Source organism: Zeus faber, assembly GCF_960531495.2.
Source record: "Zeus faber genome assembly, chromosome: 10".
In the NCBI taxonomy this organism is placed as follows: Eukaryota; Metazoa; Chordata; class Actinopteri; order Zeiformes; family Zeidae; genus Zeus; species Zeus faber.
Genome location: NC_137199.1, coordinates 14,454,808 through 14,478,161, shown reverse-complemented (window position 1 = coordinate 14,478,161; position 23,354 = coordinate 14,454,808). Strand labels below are relative to the sequence as shown.

At 46.4% G+C, this 23,354-nt stretch overlaps 1 protein-coding gene across 1 annotated transcript; it reads left to right on the top strand.

Annotated features, from left to right (window-relative positions):
* Positions 1-1,196: 1,196 nt before the first annotated feature.
* Positions 1,197-17,925, top strand: LOC307235877 (neuronal acetylcholine receptor subunit alpha-3-like; the record flags this gene model as incomplete). The annotated part of the gene is given in 8 exon segments (XM_080008135.1): positions 1,197-1,260; positions 12,935-13,043; positions 13,045-13,189; positions 13,319-13,363; positions 14,287-14,396; positions 14,507-14,714; positions 14,797-15,861; positions 17,800-17,925. Coding segments are annotated over 8 exon segments (1,872 nt in total).
* Between the last annotated feature and the right edge of the window lie 5,429 nt (positions 17,926-23,354).

The following is a 23,354-nucleotide window of genomic DNA, read 5'->3' as shown; positions in this document are numbered from 1 at the left end:
TTTGGAGTTTGTTTAAGACGTCTAACAAAGATGATCTTCTCAAGTGTCTTGCCTCGCACAGGGAGTGTACTAACAGGTCCACAACTGGAGGCGGTAAACGCTGCTTTTCCATCTTTGGGCAAGGGTACCTCAGGTCCCACGGAGCAGGCGTCTATTAAAAATATGACATATTGGTTTGGAGAGCGGCCTAGTTGCAAATTCGTTTTTTTTTAATTCCATCGAAGTTATCTATACCAGGAGACGTGTCATCTCAAAGAGAGTGCAACGTCTCCTCAACTGTGTCGTGGTTAACCTTATTAAATGCAAATCAACATGTTTTATCCCTCACAAAAGCGTAACCAATGTTACATGTTGGGTTGACGTCACAGACATCGCAGAGAGAAGGACGGACAGACGGACAGAGAGCCAGACAGGCGGAGAGACGGACCGACGGACACCGTGAAGGGGTCGCTAGTCTTCCTGGGGTGCACACAAAAACAACAATAAAAAAAAAAACCAATCCTTTTCAAATGACATACACACTTAAAATAATCACACATAAAAAAGAAATAGAAAACAAAAATACGTTCATACAAATATGTACAAATACAAATAATAAACGAGGAAAAGAGATTGAGAGAGGGGGGTGAGAGAAAAATAGAGAGAGAGAGAGAGATAGGGGGAGAGAGAGAGAGAGAGAGTGTGTGTGTGTGTGTGTGTGTGTGTGTGTGTGTGTGTGTGTGTGTGTGTGTGTGTGTGTGTGTGTGTGTGTGTGCGTGTGTGCGTGTGTGTGTGTGTGCGAAATAGAGCGGCAGACTTGACAAGTTCAGGTGTAAACTGTGTAATAACTTTTGCCCGGATTAGAAGGGAGACCCACGCAGATCAGTCCGCGGTGTCGGGGCAGGAGCGCGCACAGTGCATCGCACCGACGGACACTACAACCCCAACCAGAGGCTTCCGAATCCACCCGTCAGAACACGGACCGGGCGCGCTGGAGGTTTCTGGTCGTGGCGGGGCGGGGCGGGACGAGCGAAAGTTGTGGATCACCCACTGCAGCCGCTCCATCCATCTCCAGCCCGGGAGCGCACGACGCCTTCCTCCAAAAACGCGGCTCTCCTCCACTGCCGTCGGTCGGGTGACCTCGTCCTCCTCGTCGGTGGCCAACGAAGAAGACCCAGACATTGTTCTCAACGCACCGAAAACCCGCCGATGTGTCGATGCTTCTCTCCGTGAACCCGATCGGCACCGTCCTGCTGGTGCTGGTGCTGCTCACCGCGCAAGGTAAGACGGGCGCGCCCCGCTGGAGGAGAGAGGACGGTGGGGCTGATGGAGCGCACGACTCGGCGCTGAACCACCGACGGAAAAAATGACTCAGTCAAGTGTTAAACTAAATATTATTGTGTATGCTGGAGAAAGTCCAACTTTGATTATGATGCACTTATATTTATTATTGTATTATGTATACTGCGTTATTTTGATTGTCCATATAGAGTCAATAAGCTGTAGGGACCAGTTGTTCTCAATGAGAGGTCCGGGGACCCACAGGGGCCCTTTAAGAGGTTCCAGGGGGAAAGCGAAATGATGAATTGTTAAACTTCACTGTTATTTCATTTACATATAGACAGGTATGAAAGTTTAGACTGCATGATATTTGACAAAAAAAAAATCTTATATTGGGGTTCCTTCCTCTTATCAAACGGGGTCCATGACCTTATGCATATCAACTTGAGGGTCCTGGATATGAAGAAGGTTGAGCATCACTGGGCTAAATGATGCTTTTCAGAGTTATTTTTTGTCAGTCAACAATATTTCCGATGCAGTGTGGAAGGGCGCAGAGTGCGACCTCGATGCAATGAATAATTCATACACAGCAGTCAATTTCCACATGCATGCAAGCGCGCATTATAGGTGGATCCAATGGAGCCTTCTGTCACGGTATGGTTATTCTCAGAGATAATGATGATGATGATGATCAGTGCCCGTGACATGTCAATATATTAATAGCCGATACAGCAGCCCCGAAGCTGCTGGCGACGTATCCGAACAGCATCTGAGCCGCAGCCCAGCAAACACGTGTGGCATACGATTCGTCTGCCTTCACTCGTTAACTGTCAAAGCTGATTCCATCAGTAGCACACACAGCCTTAATACAGGCTGTGTGTGAAAAAATCTTTGTTCCAATTGAATATAGGAGCAGGCATGAATGCATGGATTTAGGTCTTCTCGTTTTTATTTGTTCGTCCTCATTTTATTGGTTCTAATTGATTTCATAATGCTAGGGAGACAAAAAAAGACTTTCAAAAGACTTTCAAGAGAAGGCATCGCACATTTAAATACTTTTTTTTTTTCCCTCCGTCTCAGTTGTGCACATGCTCACGGGGGATCACGAATATTGGGATTCTAGCACACACTATAGGACCCTATACACTATAGACACTACACTATAAGACATAAGATAATATAAAACCAACCTTATATTCCCGTACGACGAGGCTAATCTGAAATGGACCACAGGAGATTGTTTGTGGCAATCTCAAATTAAACGACTGCCGCACCACTCTCAAAACAAGAGATTTCCTTAAGATTCTTAACCTGAATATTAGGCAGTCATCACTCGTTTTTTAAACCTAGTTCAATGGGGGCCCTAGAGATCCAGAGCTCAAAAATACAAACTTAAATGCTTTCAAGCAAACATGGGTGTAGTGCAGTGTTCCTATTCACACAAGTGTCATTTTATTTGCTACCCAGGCCATAAATATCCATAGAGGTATTCTTGCGGCCAGCGTCCTCTCAGATGGGGTCCCAGGAATAATTTTGTGTCTGTTTTGAGGACCTTGCTTTCAAGTCTGCCAGAGCCACTGTGAGTTGGCCTCGACATCCCAAAGTGTACCCTCACACTCCAGTTGGCGTGTTTGTGACGGGGGCTTCACACCCCCTTTAGTCTTCACGCCGACTGAGAGTCAGGGTGAAGACAAGTGTGTCTGAGCGACAAGGGATGAATTCTCCCTCTCTTTTATCCTTCTCTTTTTTCAATAAATACCACCCTTGGTTGCGTCATTGCTCCGTCCTTGAACTGAGGCAGCCTTTCAGTGCCACCTACACTCGACTGTTAATTTGGACGCAAATTGATTCCAGTGAGACAAAAATACTACTTCCATCCTTCAGTCAACTCATAAACTTGGTTGTATTGAAATTTAAAGGCTACATCTGTCTTCTGTTCTCCCTCTCACTCTCCCCACCCCTATCTGCTTTTCTCCGCTCCAATCCCCCAATCCCCGAGTGAGTGAGTGGGCTGCTTTGCGACGGCAGCAGAGCTGTGAATCTAGATAAGTGTTAAGACCGCACATGCAAACACACAAACACACTCTCCCTACGGGTGGTCCGATTATCGAGCTACGAAAGGTATTGTCTCCTACCATCCAGGACTGGCTGGTTTGCCATATGAACAAAGGAATTGCGGATCCCGCAGGCAATGGAATTGGGGTATTTTTAGGCCTGCAGGAAGAGGAGCTGGATTCAAGAGTTGTAAGGCACGATGGAGCAGAATGGAGCAGAGTGAAGGGATCCTCAAATTGTTGGTATCTTTGTTTCCGCCATCCAGAAAGTTAAAGGAAAACTGGTGTTTTTTTTAACCTCAACCTTCTTTTTCGACCGTTGGAAGTCAACCTTTTCAGCCCCTTTCACACATGCTGTCGATCCCCCGAAATGTTCCAGAACATTTCCTGCGTGGGGTCATGTGTGAATGTGAGCAGGGATTGATATTCTGGGAAATCTGTACCGGCAATTTCCCACCTCAAGACCTGGTAACACTTCCAGGAAAATGCCTGTACGGCTGTGTTATGGCTGTATTGTGAATGGAAGCGGTAACATTGCCGGAACAAGCACGTAAAGTACGAGTGGAGCTGAATCTGAGTATGGTATTGGCAAACCACAAATAGTGGGTTTTTTACGAATATTTATTTTGTACAAATATATAGAAAATTGCTTTCGGGGAGGAAAAATAAACATAAAAAAAAATGGTGAGCCCGATCTGAACCCTGGAGCTTGGCTAAAGACGAGCAAATTGAAACACGTACAGTCTCTACGGAGACGGCTCTTTATGTTCCTTAAAAATGCCACTCAGACCCTAGACGTGTCTTTGAGAATCAGGGATGGAGAGGGGAACTACATGATGTATGTCAGTTCAGGAAGTATGAAGTGCTTCGAGTGAGGCAACATCGGGCACAAGTGCTTCACTTGCCCATCGGCTGCACGCGAGAGCAGACCCGGAGAGAGAACGAGTGGACAGGGAGAACAGGGGGAGAACATTACTTCCCCAGAGGCAGAGAGTATAGGACAGGTTGGAATTGATCACACTGATTTAATAACTTTGAGTTTGGGTTATTGCGTCCAGGGGACGGGGGCTCTGTCCCCGCTCCGTCAGCAGAGGGAACCAAGTCCGTCCTGGAGAGGCGGGGAGACAGGGAGTTAGAAACCAAAGCACTGGTTTCTGAGAGCCAGGAAAAAAAAAATGAACAGATTCAGATTGTACGTCCGTTGCCGACAGATTGTCCAAGCGATCGCATCTCTTCTGGAACGGACTGTCCCTTGCCCCGGCTATATCGCTGTTATAATGGCATGCGTGAAAAGGCACGAGACGGAAATGTTCCTGAATGTAGCTGCATGTGTGAATAGTGAAAATCACTGGCAGTGGTGGAAAGGTTATCCCAGTAATTTACCAGGAACTATGTGTGAAAGGGGCTGTAAATTCATCCAGTGTTGAGAGACTAGCTTCAGCCAACTGTCGCGTACTGAGCGGTAATACATGTACGTGGTACAACTGGCATGTGTTTTCACATTAGAGCTTTGTGCGATACGTGTAAAATAAGGATTTGAATAAAAAATACCAGACTTTTCACTTGCATTTAGGGATGCATTCAATGAAACCTTGGAACTCATGGGAGAGTAAATCAAATATTTGCAAAACCGATGCATCGGAGGCCGCCCATTGGCATCGATTAACATTGATGGGGTGGCCCAAATCCGATCCGTGCCGTCTCTGGAGACGTCTTGCCCTGTGACGCAGCACTCAAATGTGCAGATGCATGCTGCCCTCCCCCGGCAGCATCACGCTGTAACTCATGTAATGAAAACATCTACAAAAGCTATCTCACCACTTTGATGTGTTGAATTCAGCTGCTTTATGTCTTCTGCTTGACCCTCTATTGGACACTAGCTGCACATTTTAACCGGCTGCAGCTGCGTGATTACTGTAGAAATGGGACGTGGCTTTTTGATGTCGGGTCCTGGCCAAAACGCAGCCAGTTAAATCAATTCATGTCACCGGGTTCTAATGGGCAGTAGTCATCGTGACCTCAGTTTATCCCTTGAAATCATATCATTCAGGACAAGGAGGTCCTGGTCGCTCTCTTCTCCGCCGGCCTGCGGTTGCCGTTGTGCGCTTGCGTCATCCGGCGTATTTGCCCGTCTGCTCGCCTCAAACGCTCCATGTGCCACTCACGCTGGAAACTCAAACGCAAGTCTGACATGAGATGCTGTGTGTGTGTGTGGTGTGTGTGAGTGTGTGTGGTGTGTGGCTTAAGGACCGTGTACGGCTTGAGGATTCTCTTAACGCGATTGTTGTATGATTGTTGCAATCCAACTTTTTCCTCTCCACACACACACACACGAACACACACACACACACACACACACACACACACACACACACACACACACACACACACACACACACACACACACACACACACACACACACACACACACACACACACACACACACACACACACACACACACCACTCCAAGGCAAAAGCCTTATTTCCACCCACATGGCTCAGCTTAACACACACACAGACATGCATGCACACACACACACACACACACACACACACACACGCAGACACAGACACAGACACAGACACAGACACACACACACACACACACACACACACACACACACACACACACACACACACACACACACACACACACACACACACACACACACACACACTCCCTTGCTTATTCCCCTGGGATATCCCGGTCTTCAGTACTGGGGACGGACTGAGTCATGGTTGAGAATGGAGGGAAAAAGTTAGAGGCAAGAAAGAGAGAGGAAGAGAAAGTCAGACAGAGGGGAGATGGAGTGGAAGACCGATGCCTCAGACACGAGGCGGCGCGATGTCTCGGGGCTGATGTCGGAGTGTTTTCCTCCATGGCCCCTCTTCTCTCCTCTCACCTTCTTGTTATTCCACTTCCGTTTGGATGCCGCTCGGTCCGTTTTCCCATCGCTATCCTTATCTCTCTCCCTCTGGATACCTGTCCACTCCAACACAGTAGGCTCCAGGTGTTTAACTCTACACAATACACCAGAGTTTGGTCAAGGTTTGGTACTTTTTTAATAAGGAAATAAAAGAAATGCAATAAAATACCTAGTGTATTTTTAGAAAACGTAAGCCATGGCTGATGTGGCTACTTGGCCTTTTACCAGTGAGGGACCCCATCATAATTGAACGACGCCAGTGCAGCACGCAGCACTCTCTGCCAGTCATTGGTGTAGTTTACCGGGAAACCATAATGTTCCCCAAACAGGAGACTCGTTGGGTGGGAGGCCATTTATAAAAACAAAAGTGTTGGCGGTTGGTGGCAACCCCGGGAGCAGCTTTGATCAACGGCTGCCGGGAAAAACAACTGACGACTACGCTTCATCTCCTAGCCTACTTTGAAAGCCCTGGTGGAAAACGCGCAGAGAACCCATTGGTCACGTTCAGACGAAACTTGACGTGTCAGAACCGAAAATTGAAGTTTCACACGTTTCGCACGAGATATGGCGACACTTATCGTCTGGTTCGTAGGCCCTACTTCTCCTACGGCACAGTCCTGTAAGTAAATGGTTTGATTTAAATATGGGCCATATCGTTAGCATAGCATCCTTGTTGCCAGCGGACCCTTCATAACCTCAGGTGACCGAGAGGTGTTGAGGCAGTTTTTAACATGTTCATGAGTAGACCTGCAACTTGTGCACATGCTGCTATTCCTTCTACCCCTCTGATCATACAGATGCTCTACCCATATGACCTTTTACTGTCCATACCTATTCAGAGTCCCAAACTACATTTATAATAAAGTTAGAGTGCTTCCACATGTCAGAAAAGCAGGAAATGAAGTTGCTTTTATGATCTGAGATCTTTCATATCAATAGTGGTATTCGATTTTTGTGCAACGACATCCCTTTTGATCTGGTTATAGCTGCAATTTTGGATACAGGTATTTGGATAGATGCATCCCTAGTTCTACTGTTTAGTTGGTTCTGCAACATCTACTGACTGGGGTGAGTGTCCGGTCCTGTGGGTAAACATTTCACTAGGTGCTGTCTAACCTCCCTCTCCCCCTGAGTTTCCCCCTCCCTGCCTCCTGATCTGTCTGGGCAGGCTTGTGGGCAACTGGCCTGCGTACATCCATGAGGCATGCGTCTGTCCCCAGATGCCTCAGCAGCGCAGACGAGCTCGCTCTGTTGGGCACCAATGGCCAAGTCTGTTTTTGTTGTGTCTATGAGGTCGGAATTGAATTTTAATAATTCCATGTCTCACTGTCTTTGTTTCTTCTCTCTCTCTCTTTCTGTCCCTCTTTCTGTCCCTCTCAGTTATTTCCTTCCGTCTGCTGTCCGTTTGGACATTGCAAGCTTGAGAAATCAATGGCATATTTATTTATTAATAAGTAATAATTGTTTTTATTTTGTTTTGAAATGACTTAAATATAAAGTCAAATGACAACCAGGCAGCCCAAGGTGCATTTTCTGTCAGTATGGAGAGAACATGGAAGGAACTAAAATGAGGGGATATGGTCAGTAAATATATATATATACTCATAATTACACACGACTGACAACTTTAAAAATGTGTCTGAGTGCGACCAGTGGGTTAATCTTTATTAATTATTTTAGAAAAAAAAGGAAAAACAGTTTTTTATCTTTTTTTTGGTTTAAAAAAAAAAAAAAAATTTTTTTTAATAATATATATATATATATATAAATTAAAAAAGGAAAAAAAATATATATATATATATATATATTTATTTATTTCTTTCTTGAAAATGAAGTTTAAAAAGCCACCACCAAATTCATACACACAAATGTGATTCCACACACACACACACACACACACACACACACACACACACACACACACACACACACACACACACACACACACACACACACACACACACACACACACACACACACACACACACACACACACACACACACACAAACTTCACCTCTCGTGAATTATTCATCGCGTCACAGCTTGACCAACAAAAAGCCCCGGGGAGCAAACACACGCTATCTCACACTGATCTGAACGCGCTTTGCTGGAACTTCTTCTTCTCCTCAATACATACTCTACCCTTGTCCATTTTTTTGTTTTTTCTTGCGACGTGAACACCATGCACACACTGTGGTGGGGGCCTGTTATCGGGTAGGGGGGCGGGGGGGCGGTAATTACGGTCTCCGGTGTCCGGCACACGCGTGCCCGCCCCGCGGCAGATCGCACCACGTATACTCAATCCCTGGAGAGCGGAACAAAGGCCGGTCCACTTGTCAGAGCGCCGCGATGAGGGGCAGAAGTGGAGCGAGACGGGAAGCGCGTCCTTCAGCACAAGCCCCTCATGTCGCTTTAACGATGAAACCCATTTTTCAAGTCGGAAAAGGTACGATGCGAGATGACGCTTCCTGGTGACATTCTGTCAGGGATTCATTTGGGAACAAAACCGCCGGGAACGAGAAAACGTCCTCAGCGTCTTGGACTGTGTCCGGTTCTTTTCGAGCCGTCGCCATTTGATCACATACACATATGTAGCACATGTAAATGTGAATGTCACTACTTATTATGTGCTTATTTTAACTTACGTATTGCTGGAAATGATGATGTGTAATGACCACTTTCTAAGTAGAAAAGCCTAACCAGGGACAAGGGTCGTAAATCAGCCTCAGCTAGAAATTCCATATGCAACACATCTGTTTTATGTCTTTGTTACCTTTTACAATGTTTTTTTATTTTGCACTGTCCCTGACAAATGAATTAATAAGAAAAACAAAACAAAAAAAAATTATGAAAAAGTTTGATTTTGTCCATAACTCGGCAAAGGTTAGGAGATGGAACGCTATAAAGCGAACCCGAGTGTTCATTAAAAACATCCTGCGTGAACCGTCGTCACGAAAAATGGAATTAATCCTCCCACCAAAGCGCATCGGCTGAGGTGAAAGGGCGAAGGTTGTAATTAACTTAGCTCTAAATTAAGGACGCGGAGGGTCTTCTGTGGCAGAGAAGAAGAAAAAGAAGAAGAAGAAGAACAAGAAGAACAAGAAGAAGAAAAAACAAAAACACAGTCAAGGGGGAAGGACCGTGCCGGGGCCAGGAGAAGGCGTCACTGTATCCGTCCCCGCGTAGAACAAAAGGTCCAATTAATCGACTGATTATAATTGCTCTTGTTTCCCCCCTCGCCCAATTAGAGGCTTAAACGGGGGTTTTGGGAGTGCAGCGAATAAGGAAGCTTTTTTTTTTTTTTTTTTTTTCTCTCTCTCTCTCTCCAAAGCAGGTACCGAGAGCGGTAATTACAAACGGCGTCTCAGGAGAGCCGCTGCCTCATTAAGCTCCGAGACGCCGCTCGCCGCTGCCAGTGACCTAAGGACAAGCGGCGAAAAGTTTCAGTCGCTGAAGTACAACTTTTTTTTTTTATCCAGCGACTATTGAGTTCATGGTGATGGGTTTTTTCGAAATAATGGTTGGCTACACTGGTAGGTTATACCGAAGGGAGGCTGTGAAGGCATTTATTAAAAAAGGGCGATTGCACTTTTCATTTAGAAAGAAGCCAAGGAGCGGGTGAGGAGTGAGCGCGTCTCGATTCCGGAAAGTTTGAAAGTGGACGTGGTTTCACAGCCTCTCGATCAATGCAGGGGGGCAGTTGGTGGGGATTGGAACCATTCTTTTTTTAAACTAAGCTGCCATGTAAAGAGCTGCTAAAAGCCACTGAAACATTGATATTATGACCTGGATTGATGGGAGCTCAAAATATTTTTTCTCGTGCACCGTACCTTTTTAAGGGTGGAGTTTAGGGAGATGATTGAGCCTTGTAAAAGTTACGTCAGGATCGATTTATCGATTTATGTTTGATATTAGATTGAAATAAATTAAAGAATTCACTGGATATTTTCCAGTTTGCTGCTCCCTGCGTCACCATGGGGGGGTTTTCCATCACGAAAGGACAGTATGTAGGATAAATATTGCAATTACAGTCAAGTCAGGGACGTGGGTGTTTTTGTGTTTGTCCTGTGTGTGTGTGTGTGTGTGTGCGTGCGTGCGTACGTGCTTTTGGTTTGAGCGCGGCAGATGTTCTCCTTATGTAACTACTATGAGAGCGTTGGTGATGATTCAATTTATTTCACTTTTCTCTGTTTACCTGATGCTAACCCCTGAGCGCTGTCTGTCCCTTGCGATGTGCTACCGGGTTGGAACCAGGTCAGGGGGCTGAGGGTGAAAAGGAATATACAGAACTATGCATCGAGCCGTACCTTTCATGCATTTATACGTGGCCTTGGGGAATAAATAATCAATTAATAATAAGAAATAGTTGAAAGAAGATGAACGTTATTTTTTTATGTGGTCAAAGTGTAGCATTACAGAAAATTGCATTGATAGATTTGCAAGTCAGAAGGTCTAATTTTAAATATTTTATTATTATTTGGTGCAGTGCGTAGAATTAAGGGGCATCCAGCGGTGAGGTTGCAGATCGCCATCCTCATAGCGGTGCAAAACGGCCACCGTGGAAAAGGCGGTGGCCGTGAAACTCACGAAAAACACGAAAGTCCCTCTCGAGAGCTGGTGTTTTTATTTGTCAGTTCTGGGCTACTGTAGAAGAAACATGGTGGTGCAACAGATAAAATATGCTCATTCTAAGGTAACGCCAAAACACAATGATTCTTATTCTTATTCTTATTATTATACACTAATTAAAACATACTCGTGAATATTTCATTCCATTTCGGCACGTCCGTTCTGTAAATTATACACACTTTAAGTAGATGATTATCACCAAGAGTTTATTAAAGAATTTAAATATTTTATTCATATGTATTCAAATGGAAATTGGGAATATACTCTTTGTGTAAATGCACATGTATTCAAATGTATTTGTATGGGCGTGCACCCAGCGGCAGTTATTTTAAATCTTTCATGTATTATATTATTAAAAGAGATTCTTACAATTAGACGAATATGTCACATTGTGGTCATAAAGAATACTGAAATATCCATCCATCTATCTGCCGCCTGCATCTCGCCCTTTGTATGCTCAAACGCGGGCTTTGGAGAATCTCACAGGAAAAGCTGCCAATGTTTTAAGAACTAGGACGGCCTCCGGGGCGGCCAAACCCTGTGTCCTTTTTTTCAGTGCCATGTTCATTTCACTGTGAGAAAAGACGATTGGAAGAGGGATGTGTAGACAGGCTGCGAGCAGAGGTAGACAGAGGGAAGGGTTGGTGAGAAGCCGGAGAGGAAGCAAGATTAAAAAAGGGATGAGGAAGCCTGGATGAGCAGGACAAAGAGGGAGAGATGGATGGTTTTGTTTCTATGCACACTGGCAAGGAGATTCTTAGGTGTGTGTGAGCGTGTGTGTGTGTGTGTGTGTGTGGTCCCATGTGATGATACGTTTTCCCCAACATTTTCTGCTTGGACAGGCGTGGATCTATGTGCAAGCTGAGGTACCGGAGCTACTAGTGGCAGCTTTCCACTGTGTGACCTTCAACTCAGCCTTTCAGAGAACACTCTGTATTTAACCGTGCAATCTCTCTCTCTCTCTCTCTCTCTCTCTCTCTCTCTCTCTCAAAGCACATTTCCCCTTTATGACTGAGGTGTCTAGTGTTTGGAGATTTGCTAAAAGCTTTCAAGACCCCATTTGCCTTCCTCTTTCTCTTATAAACACACTGCACTTCCTCCCCCCACTACTTCATCCTTTAAGAAAAAACAAAAAACATTGATTAAACCATTAACATTGACTGGATGCTATGAGGCTTCCAGTGGTACACACCACCGCACACTGCAGGGAAGGTTGATACGTCGATCTGGCAACTTGGCAAGAAGAGATACGGAGAGACGCTCAGAGTGTGTCTTTATGTGAGATTTTGATTTATTTCCAAGTTTTCAACTTGTATGATATTTAAAAACGTGAACGAAAACTAGCTCCCGGAGCTAGTCCCCAATGGAGTGGAATGGGACTTTATTTAGTAAAAACTGGACTTGTGTAAAATACTCTTTACTTCTAAATAATGCATTCTAAACACAGTACTTCACCGTCCTAAATAGCTGTGAAACTATCTGACTGACCCGCCGACTGACTTGCAGGTAGGACGACTCCTTTTTGTGCCGTCCCCCCCTCGAGATGTATAAATTAAAAAGGCCTTTTTACCCCCAAAATGTAAACACCCACATTCCCAGTGGGTTTTTTTTGTCCTTTTTGCCTGTGAAAAAGGTCAAACTTTTTTTTTTGTTTTTCAAACCATCTTCTCAATAAGCCCAAGATTGTAAAGTAATAATGATAAGTAAAAAAACCCCCAAACCCCTATAGTTGCTCTTTAAACCTCGCTGTACAAAATGTACAGATCTCACACCAACAACAAAACTCACCATGATTAATAAGGTTTAGGATATGTTGCGCAACAACCCTCCACCCCCCACATAAATAAATAAATAAATAAATAAAATAAATTAACCCTGTTTGGGAACCACTGACATGGCTGACAGAGTAGAAGCAGGATTGATTCCAACAGTTACGCCACAGCGAATGGAATCTGGATTGTTCCCCCTGAGAAGGACCTGGAGCGACATCGTGTTGAACATCACAGGAGATGAATGAGGAAGGCCTCTTGTCTTCATTTTCTTTGTCGTCTTCTTTTTGAGTTTTTCTAATTTGTCTTCCCGGTTGCCTTATCTTTTTCCTCCATCTATTCTCCTCGGCGTTCCTCCCTTTTCCCCGGCCTCCCCCTGTGCTCTTGCTCCCTCTCTCCGCCTTCAGACTGTTCTTCATCCAAAGGGGAGGACAGGTTGTTCCGGCGGTTATTCCGACGGTACAACCAGTTCATCCGACCGGTGGAGAATGTATCTGATCCGGTCACCGTCGAGTTTGAGGTCTCGATATCCCAACTGGTCAAAGTGGTAAGACCAAATAGGAAGCTGTATATAGAGATGGCACCGCTGAGATGAACTGTACACAACATTGCTAAATAATTCATCCATCCATTCATCCATTTTGTTGTCTAATCAGCTTCATATCTGTGTCCTCAGGATGAGGTCAATCAGATCATGGAGACCAATCTGTGGCTGAGACACGTAAGTAACCTATACATGCAATTTTCGATCTTCACTGATACCACGATTGAAGGTATGGCCAGTTCGCTTCGGATTGAGTCATTAGCCGCGTTTCCACCCAAAGTACCCGGAACTTTTAGTCCCAGGATCTTTTTTTCTTCAGCCGGTTGTTGTCTGCGTTTCCAGCGCAGTCCAAAGACCCACAAAGATTAGGGTGAAAAAGCGACGGCTGTTTAATTTTTCTTTTTTATAATAATGATAAATCAATAAATACATAAATAAACAAACAAATAAATCAATCAATAAACAAACAAATAATTAAATACATAAACAGACAAATAAATGAATAAATAATAATAATAAAAAAATAAGGGAACCTGGAGCCACTACAAACAAGGTCAACCACCGGAAATCCTCCGCGTTTTACTTTGTGCCGCGTGTCTCACACATCGAGCCTCAGCTTGAAACGTGGTGAGAACGTGGACGACCAACGTGGATGTGTCGAAGCACAATGAACAAAAAAACAAATATATACAATACAATGCTGCGCGTACTTGGCCAATCAGAAATGTTCTCTTCGCTGCAAGCCCCTCCCCCAAAGTTAAGGATTGTCATTGTACTGCTGTGCAAGACGTCAACACAATGAGATTACGACGATTGCGATGGCACTCCATGATATTTAAGACTGAAGAACCTTTCACGGTGCAGAAAGCCGCTGCGTCCACGCGTGCTGCCATTTTTTTTTTTTTTTTTTCCTGTGCTTTTGAAAAGTACCCCCCCCCCCCCCCCCGAGCTGGAAACCTTTTGGTCTTAATTCAGGCCCTGGTCATCAGCCATCTTCTCCGCGCTCCTCCAAAGTTTCCTAGCTCCCGGGGGGTAAAATCCTGCGGTGGAAACCCGACCGTCGTTTGTTTGGTACTGATTTACACGTTTGCACGTTTCAGATCTGGAACGACTACAAGCTGAAATGGGCCCCGGTCGATTACGACGGGATCGAGTTCATACGCGTTCCCTCCAACAAAATCTGGAGGCCAGATATTGTCTTGTACAACAAGTAAGGACGTTCATTTTGCGCACCAGCGACCCTGACACCTCCCCGACACATAATTCTCATCAGAAAATGTGTGAATGCTTGACATAACCATTTTGTCTTCCGACGCTCAGTGCTGTGGGCGACTTCCTGGTGGCGGACAAGACCAAGGCCCTGCTGAAGTTCGACGGCACCATCACCTGGGTGCCTCCGGCCATCTTTAAATCCTCCTGCCCCATGGACATCACCTACTTCCCCTTCGACTACCAGAATTGCTCCATGAAGTTCGGATCGTGGACCTACGACAAGGCCAAGATTGACCTGGTGCTCATAGGCTCAAAGGTCAGCGGCACACGATGCTGGGCGCGGCAAACATCGCTTTTGATGCGGCGTTTTATCCCGGTCCCTCTGTTCTGTTCTGCAGGTGAACCTGAAAGACTTCTGGGAGAGCGGCGAGTGGGAGATCATCGACGCGCCGGGCTACAAGCACGACATCAAGTACAACTGCTGCGAGGAGATCTACCCGGACATCACCTACTCCTTCTACATCCGCCGCCTGCCGCTCTTCTACACCATCAACCTCATCATCCCCTGCCTGCTCATCTCCTTCCTCACCGTGCTGGTCTTCTACCTCCCGTCCGACTGCGGCGAGAAGGTCACGCTCTGCATCTCCGTGCTGCTGTCCCTCACCGTGTTCCTCCTCGTCATCACCGAGACCATCCCCTCCACCTCGCTGGTCATCCCGCTCATCGGCGAGTACCTGCTCTTCACCATGATCTTCGTCACGCTCAGCATCGTCATCACCGTCTTCGTGCTCAACGTGCACTACCGCACGCCCATGACCCACACCATGCCCGAGTGGGTGCGCTCCGTCTTCCTCGACGCGCTGCCCCGGGTGATGCTGATGCGGCGGCCCATCGACCACGGCTGCGCCCCGCAGGCCGGCGCAATCACCGGGGGGAGCGGCGGTGGAGGAGGCGGGACGGGGAGTGGCGGAGGCGCGAAGAAGAGGAAGAACAGCCTGGGCACAGGCACGGGCGGTGGAGGTATCTCCGGGGGGAGCGGCGGTTCTCAGTTGTCGGACGGTGGGGCAGTGGGTGGAGGCAGTGCGTCCACCCCCACACCCAACCCCAGCACCGCGGCCTCCACCCCGGCGGGGGGCTCCATGAACTGCGTGGAGTACGGGGAGCTGAACAGGGAGCTGAACAAGGAGCTGCCGCGGACCATGAACAGGAGGTTTCCCTACCGGGGAAAGGAGGTGCCCATCCCCGTGGTGCCTCCGCCCGCGGGGCCCACTCCCCACCAGCCCTCCCAGGGCCAGGTGGGGCCCCAGGAGTCGGAGCTGCCCAAGATGCCGAGGGCCCTCAACACCCCAGCGGCAGTGAACGCCGTGGTGGCCTTCTCCGTGGTGTCGCCCGAGATCAAGCAGGCCATCGAGAGCGTCAAGTACATCGCAGAGAACATGAGGACCCGCAACAAGGCCAAAGAGGTGATCTATGGAGCCGTTCAGCTAAAACTCTAGATTAATCTCACACGATAAGTATTTAATTATTATAATTAACATTTTTAATTCCGATTGTTTCTTTTTATTTCATGGTGGTCCAACAATTCTCCCCAGGTATATCCCAGGTATAAGACATTTTATCGGTGCAATGTTAAGGTTTGCAATTTTTTGGCATTTATTAAATACACCACAAACTGAGGTTCATGATATCCTCAACAAACAAAGAGAGGGAAAGGCCTTATTGTTCCTTCTCCTGGGGTTTCCGCAGTGATATTGTATGACAGAGGCGGAGAAATGTTATTGCCCGGCGTGCTGGCGCAAGCGTTCCTGAAATGACACACACACACACACACACACACACACACACACACACACACACACACACACACACACACACACACACACACACACACACACAAGAGCACATACATGGAGAACACACCGGCCACACAGTGGAAGAAATAGAACAGGCAAACAAACACACAACCATGAAAGCATTCAGAAATGCACACACATACTGTACACACACACACACACACACACACACACACACACACACACACACACACACACACACACACACACACACACACACACACACACACACACACACACACACGCACACACACGCAGGCCTCTTAATCCTCTGCCACAATGCGGGTTAACTTTCCATGGTGTGCCCATTTTCTACCTGGTTTGCCCCTAAAGAGCGTTAAAGCCATGCGAGCTATAATGGGGATGTTAAGCAGCTTGTTTGCGCTTGTGGTGTGTCTCCCTCGCCCGCTGGATGAGCCCGATATGTTTGTTCTCTGTCTTTTCTTAGTCAGGCCTCGATGTTCCGGTGACGCATACCGAGCGGCTATTATTATTTCCTTCCTGTTAGCGGACAAAGGCATTATGGCGAGCCCCGCCCCGATCCAAGAGGCCAAAGCCGACCGCCCTGGAAAAGACACACGTTAACATAAACACACATGCTCACACACACACACACACACACACGCTCACACACGCGCACACACACACACACACACACACCTTGACCTCTATCTGTTCTGGTTTATACACAACGCAACATGGCGGCCAGTGGAGTGACGGTGACGGCTGCTGTCCCTGCGAGAACCCCTGAATGCCCCTCAGATCAACACACTGTTTTTTTTTTTTTTATCTTGCCTTGTCTTATCTGGGACCCTCACAGCTGCTCCCTCCCTGTGGCGTGACACAGGGAGGGAGCGGAGGATAAATAAAATGCAAAGGGCGCAGAGAGTAAAGCAGCGGAATGGCACGGGGCTTCAGCGCGTTCAGCCTGATCTCCCTCTCGATTCACCTGTGATTTCTTTGTCTCGTCTTCTGTCTGCCCTTCTGCTCTGCTGCACGCTACTCCTACTCCACCCGACCCTGACTCTACTCCCACCCTACTCTACTTCTCCCTACTACTCCCACTCTATGCCTACTTAACTCTTCACTGCTCGAGTCTGCTCTACTCTCCTCCTAATCCTCTCTTCTCTACTCCTAATTGACTCCACTTCTACTCTATTCCTACTCAATTCTACTCTACTCCATATCCTCTCTACTCGACTTCTACTCCTAATCTACTCCTACCATACTCTACTCCTACTCCTACTCTACTATTTCTACTCAACTCTACCCCTACTCTACACTACTCCTGCTTGAGTCTACTCTACTCTACTCCTAATCCTCTCTACTCTACTTCTACTCCTACTCTCATACTCTACTCCTCATCCTCTCTGCCCTACTTCTACTCCTACTCTACCTCTACTCATAATCTTCTCTACTCCTACTCCACTCTACTCCTACTCCTCCTCTTCTCTTTGGACACCATCTGTCCCCCTCCTCCCTCTTCTCCACCTAAATGCTCCACATCCTCCCCTCCTCCCCCGCTCCACTCGGCTCTCCTCTCCTCAGGTGGAGGACGACTGGAAGTACGTCGCCATGGTGATTGACAGGATCTTCTTGTGGGTCTTTGTGACGGTGTGTGTGCTGGGAACAGTGGGACTCTTCCTCCAGCCGCTGATCAGCTTTTTTAAATGAGATCAGTCTCTCTCTGCCCCCCCCCCCTCCACTCTCCCTTTCTCTCCATCTCACTTGAGTGACGACGGGGAATCGTGCCACATTCGGGTCCTTCACTTCAAACGAGACCTACTTTCTGTCTTTCTTTCCCTCTCAGCTTCATCACGTAAAAACACAACGCTGTTCCGGCCTTAAAATGTTTTGCCCGGCCTTTTTTTCGTGACTCAATACTATTCTGTCGCCTTCTTCCACTTTGCTCCCCAGCCACACCCACGGGCTCCTTCGGGTAGCTCTCTCTCTCTCTCTCTCTCTCTCTCTCTCTGACCCCACCTCCACAGACTTATCCTGCTATTTACTGTACTTTCTCCGTGTATTTCCTTGATTCTGTGCACTCTGTCATAGCCGTCCTTGTATATTGTACAGTCGCCTACAGTGTCAATGAGCGTACGCTAAAATCAGAGAAGGAGAACGGTTCAGTGAAATTCTCCGAGGTCATGGTCCCAGCATAAATAACAACTGGTGGAGGAGGGAACACCTTACAGTAATATCTCTTGTGATCAGCAAAAGGACCTCGTCGGACGGCGTAATAGGTTTTGGACGAAGCCTAAGTCTTTCTTTTGGTGATGAACAGTTTATTGAAAATGATTCCTGTTTGTGTTTGTGCCGTCGATCACAATCGCACGTCAGGTCTGCGTCACGCGTCACCCAGGCTCCGAGCGGGCGTCTGTGCCGAGAAAACATTATTGTTATTTTTTTTTTCCCCCCAACACTGAGATCCGTGCTTTGGAGATCCGCGGCTCCACGTTGTCCCTCTGTAGACGCTCAGCATGGGGTCAGCTACATGTATGGACGACCGGCTCCAGTCGAATAATGTAGTAATGGAGTGCAATGCCCGTACGTGTGTGTGCAGGGTTGAAAAAAATAATGACGCCATACACAAACAATGATCCCACACATACGACTTTATTTTACACAATTAATGTTGATTTAATTTTTTGTATAGAAGCTCTTTAAAATTGCACGATGTAGAATAAACTTGTTAAGAGGCTTTAACCCCTGGCACGCTGTCGGCTGATTATTTCTATTTGTCTATCGGTGCCATTCATGGTAATAACATTGTCTGGACTGTTCTATAACATCACATCATTACCACCGTACTGTCATTGAGGAGCAGTCTCATTTTAGATTGATGCCCTCTGCCCAAGTGTGTGTGTGTGTGTGTGTGTGTGTGTGTGTGTGTGTGTGTGTGTGTGTGTGAGAGAGAGAGAGAGACTTTCTGTCGGTTCACTCTAAAAGGATTATAAGCGCGGAGAAGATGGCTCATGTCAACCGATGACGAGGGGCCTATAACAAGCTGGTTACATAAACTACTAATTCATCAACCCACTCGGCTCCTACAACAGCAAAGAGAGAGAGAGAGAGAAAGAGAGAGAGAAAGAGACGGAAACAATGAAAGGAAAAGTATTGAGACGGAAGACAGAAAGATGCGAAAGATATTCTGTCGGTACTGTTGCGGCTGAAAGCACATGTCAGTTAAATTGTCCGAGCAGATCGGGATAAGGGAGGTGGCTTGTTATAAGCAGGAGAGTTATTCCCTAGAATAGGGTTGGACAGTTTTTTATTTTATAAATTCTTCAATATCAATATTTTAAGGATATTTTGTGGATGACCATTCGGACTTTCAGAACGTTTTATTTTTTTACTTGTAAGGGACAATTTACAATACGAAGCGTAAATGCAGCCATTCAATGTTTTAGATATGATGAAGATATTTACACAGGAAATATTTGAGTATCAATCATTACTTTGATTGATTACTATTGATTAGAACAGCAAGAATAGTCTACGAAGTTCAGAAAGTGTCATAACTTTACGGTTATGCGGCATTAAAGAGAACAGTAATTTATATTGCAATGTTATGTAAATCAAAACCACACAATATCTACTCCTGTATCTTGCGGTCGGCCAATTAATTCAAGATTCAAGATCGGGCCGATATTTGCGCATTTTGAGATGATTGGCATCTCACGCTTGCGAGGCTGATAAACAAAAAATGTCTGCAGACTAGTGTTGTCAAAAATATAGATTTTTCATTCTGACTAGCATGAAATAAAAGCTGGATACTGGTTTCACGCTTTCTCTGGTCTATTAAATACAATGTAGGGGGTGCGAGAGAATGAATTTACACACACACACACACACACACACACACACACACACACACACACACACACACACACACACACACACACACACACACACACACACACACACACACACACACACACACACACACACACACACACACACACACACACACCTCTATGCTTTAATTTCAGAATTTCAGAGTATGTTAAGACATTAAATGAGTACATTTCAATAAGAAATTTAAAAATATAGGTGTTCTTCGACTTTTAAGCGGTAGTGTTTGTATATACACACACATACATATATATACATACGAATATACAGCACATACGCATATACAGTATACTCACACACACGCACACATTCATACATACATATACACACACACACACACACACACACACACACATCGATCAGCCACAACATTGAAACCACCACCAATAAGCACTATTATCGTGTATCTCCCCCTCGTGCCGCCAAAACAACTGTGACCCGTGGAGGCATGGACTCCACAAGACCTCTGAAGGTGTCCTGTGGTATCTGGCACCAAGACGTTAACAGCGGATCCTTTAAGTCCTGGAAGTTGCGAGGTGGGGCCCCCATGGATCGGGCTTGTTGTTCCAGCGCATCCCACAGATGCTCGAAAAGGATTGAGATCTGGGAAATTTGGAGGCTAAGTCAACTGTACCTCTGGGTATGTTCCTCAAACTATTCCTGAGCAAGTTGTGTGGCAGGGCACATTATCCTGCTGAAAGAGGCCACTGCCATCAGGAAATACCGTTGCCATGAAGGACTTGGGCTGCAATAATGTTTAGGTAGGTGGTACGTGTCAAAGTAACATCCACATGAATGCCAGGACCCAAGGTTCCCCAGCACAACATTGCCCAGAGCATCACACAGCCTACGCCGGCTTGCCTTCTTCCCATAGTGCATCCTGGTGCCATCTCTTCCCCAGGTAAACAACGCACACACATTTCCATCCTCATGGTGGAGAAGAAAACGTGATTCATCAGACCAAATCCCCTTCTTCCATTTGCTCCACGGTCCAGTTCTGATGCTTCTGTGTCCATTGTAGGAGATTTCGGTGGTGGACAGGTGTCAACATGGGCACTGTGACCGGTCTGCAGCTACACAGCCCCATAAACATCAAGCTGTGATGCACTGTGTGTTCTGACACCTTTCTATCATAGCAGCATTAACTTTTCACCAATTTGTGTTACAGTAGCTCTTCTGTGGGATCAGACCAGACAGGCTGGACTTCACTCCCCACGTGCATCAATGAGCCTTGGGCGTCCATGACCCTGTCGCCGGTTCACCGGTTGTCCTTCCTTGGACCATTTTTGGCTTTTGACTTTTAGCTGGGGAAGGGGTTACAAAAACAGTGTGAACCGGGGCGCAATGAGGGCATATAGCCCAGTGGGGACCCCAGCTGTCGAGGAACCACTGGTGGAGGGTCTCTGGGGTGGGGTTTGGGGGGTTGGGGGGGTCTATCTCATGTTGCTGGACTCCTCCATAGTCCGACCCCCCCCATTGCCAGAACCCCCGGGAAAAGTCTGGCTAGAACACTGCGGTTATATAAAACTGTGCGCTATAGGCTGTATGTTACAAAGACACACACACACACACACACACACACACACACACACACACACACACACACACACACACACACACACACACACACACACACACACACACACACACACACACACACACACACATCTGTGAGCAGAAACTGAGCAAATATTATAGGTATAGGCTATACATTGTGAGAGTTTGGTTAGGTAGTTTGGGAATTTTTTACACACAAACACACACACACACACACACACACACACACACACACACACACACACACACACAATGTCCCATAGCAATAAAAAAGCCACCAAAGCATTTTCATTGAAGCTTTCCCCGTCTCTCCAACTCATTCCTCTTTCTCCCTCCATCAGAGGTCATGGGCGAGCTTGAATGTGCCTGTCAGCACTAATAGACACACACACACACACACACACACACACACACACACACACACACACACACACACACACACACACACACACACACACACACACACACACACATACACACACACACACACACACACACACACACACACACACACACACACACACACGTGTGAGTGTGGAAAACATGAGACATTTTCTACTTAAAGGTACAGTGTGTAGAGTTCACATAATAGACTTGGCAGAAATTAAATATAATATTCATTAGTATGTTTTGATTACCGTCGTTACTTTAGAATGAGCCCCTTATATCCTCATAGGTAGCGGGTACGCTTCCACGGAGGCCGCCATGTTGCACTGCCATGTTTCTACAGTAGCCCAGAACGGACAAAACAGACACTGGCTCTAGAGAGGGCCTTTCGGGTTTTTTGTGAAAGGCCACCGAGGTTCCTCCTACATCATTGGAAAGGGAGGGGTGACAGTACACAGTACATGCCACTAAATTCTACACACTGCACCTTTAAGTAAACATAAGTACTTGCTCTGACATTTACTTAGTATTAAAACAATGTACGTAAAGCATACATCCTTCTACTCCATTTTTCCATCAAAACTGACCCAGCCACCCACAAATACATACAGTACTACAGACATTTTACTGAAGGAAAAGTACAAATACCCTGACACAAAATTACTTTAGTGAAGTACAGTACCACTTGCTATACTGTACATGCTCTTAAATGTAGCTAAAATGTTAAAAGTGAAGTACTTGTCATATCAAGCGCCCTGATGTAACGAATCTCTCTCTAATATGAGAGTCTATATTTCTTCAGAAAGTGCTACTGGACCTATTTTCTGCAGGTGAGTGTTCATGCAGATCTTCATCACAATTGACAAAATAAAAGTTTCGGTTGTGTCATTGATGGTCAGCAGTTTGTACCTGAAGTAGTACCTGTTTAGTACCTGATTTTTATTTTGGCTTTGGCTTGCTTTTGATATATGAGTCGTCGCTGGCGGAACCAGTTCTGTCTGACAACTCGAAGCGCCACAAGCTCCCACGCCCTTATTTGGCCGACCTCACAGCTCCCCCCCTGCCCTAGCTGCTTTGCTGCCTGCTCTGCTGCCTGCTTTGCTGCCTGCTTTCTGCGTTGCTGCGCTCCCTCCACCTCCCCCGCATCCACCTGTTGGGTTCTACTCTTCTATCCAATGGACGGATTCGAGCTCATCACGCCAGTATTCCCGAGCTCAGTAACTAGGCCTGTGTTGGCTGTACACACCTCGCCCGGAGTGATGAGCGGTAGAGCTCGGACGCCAAACTCAAACCATGCAAAAAGA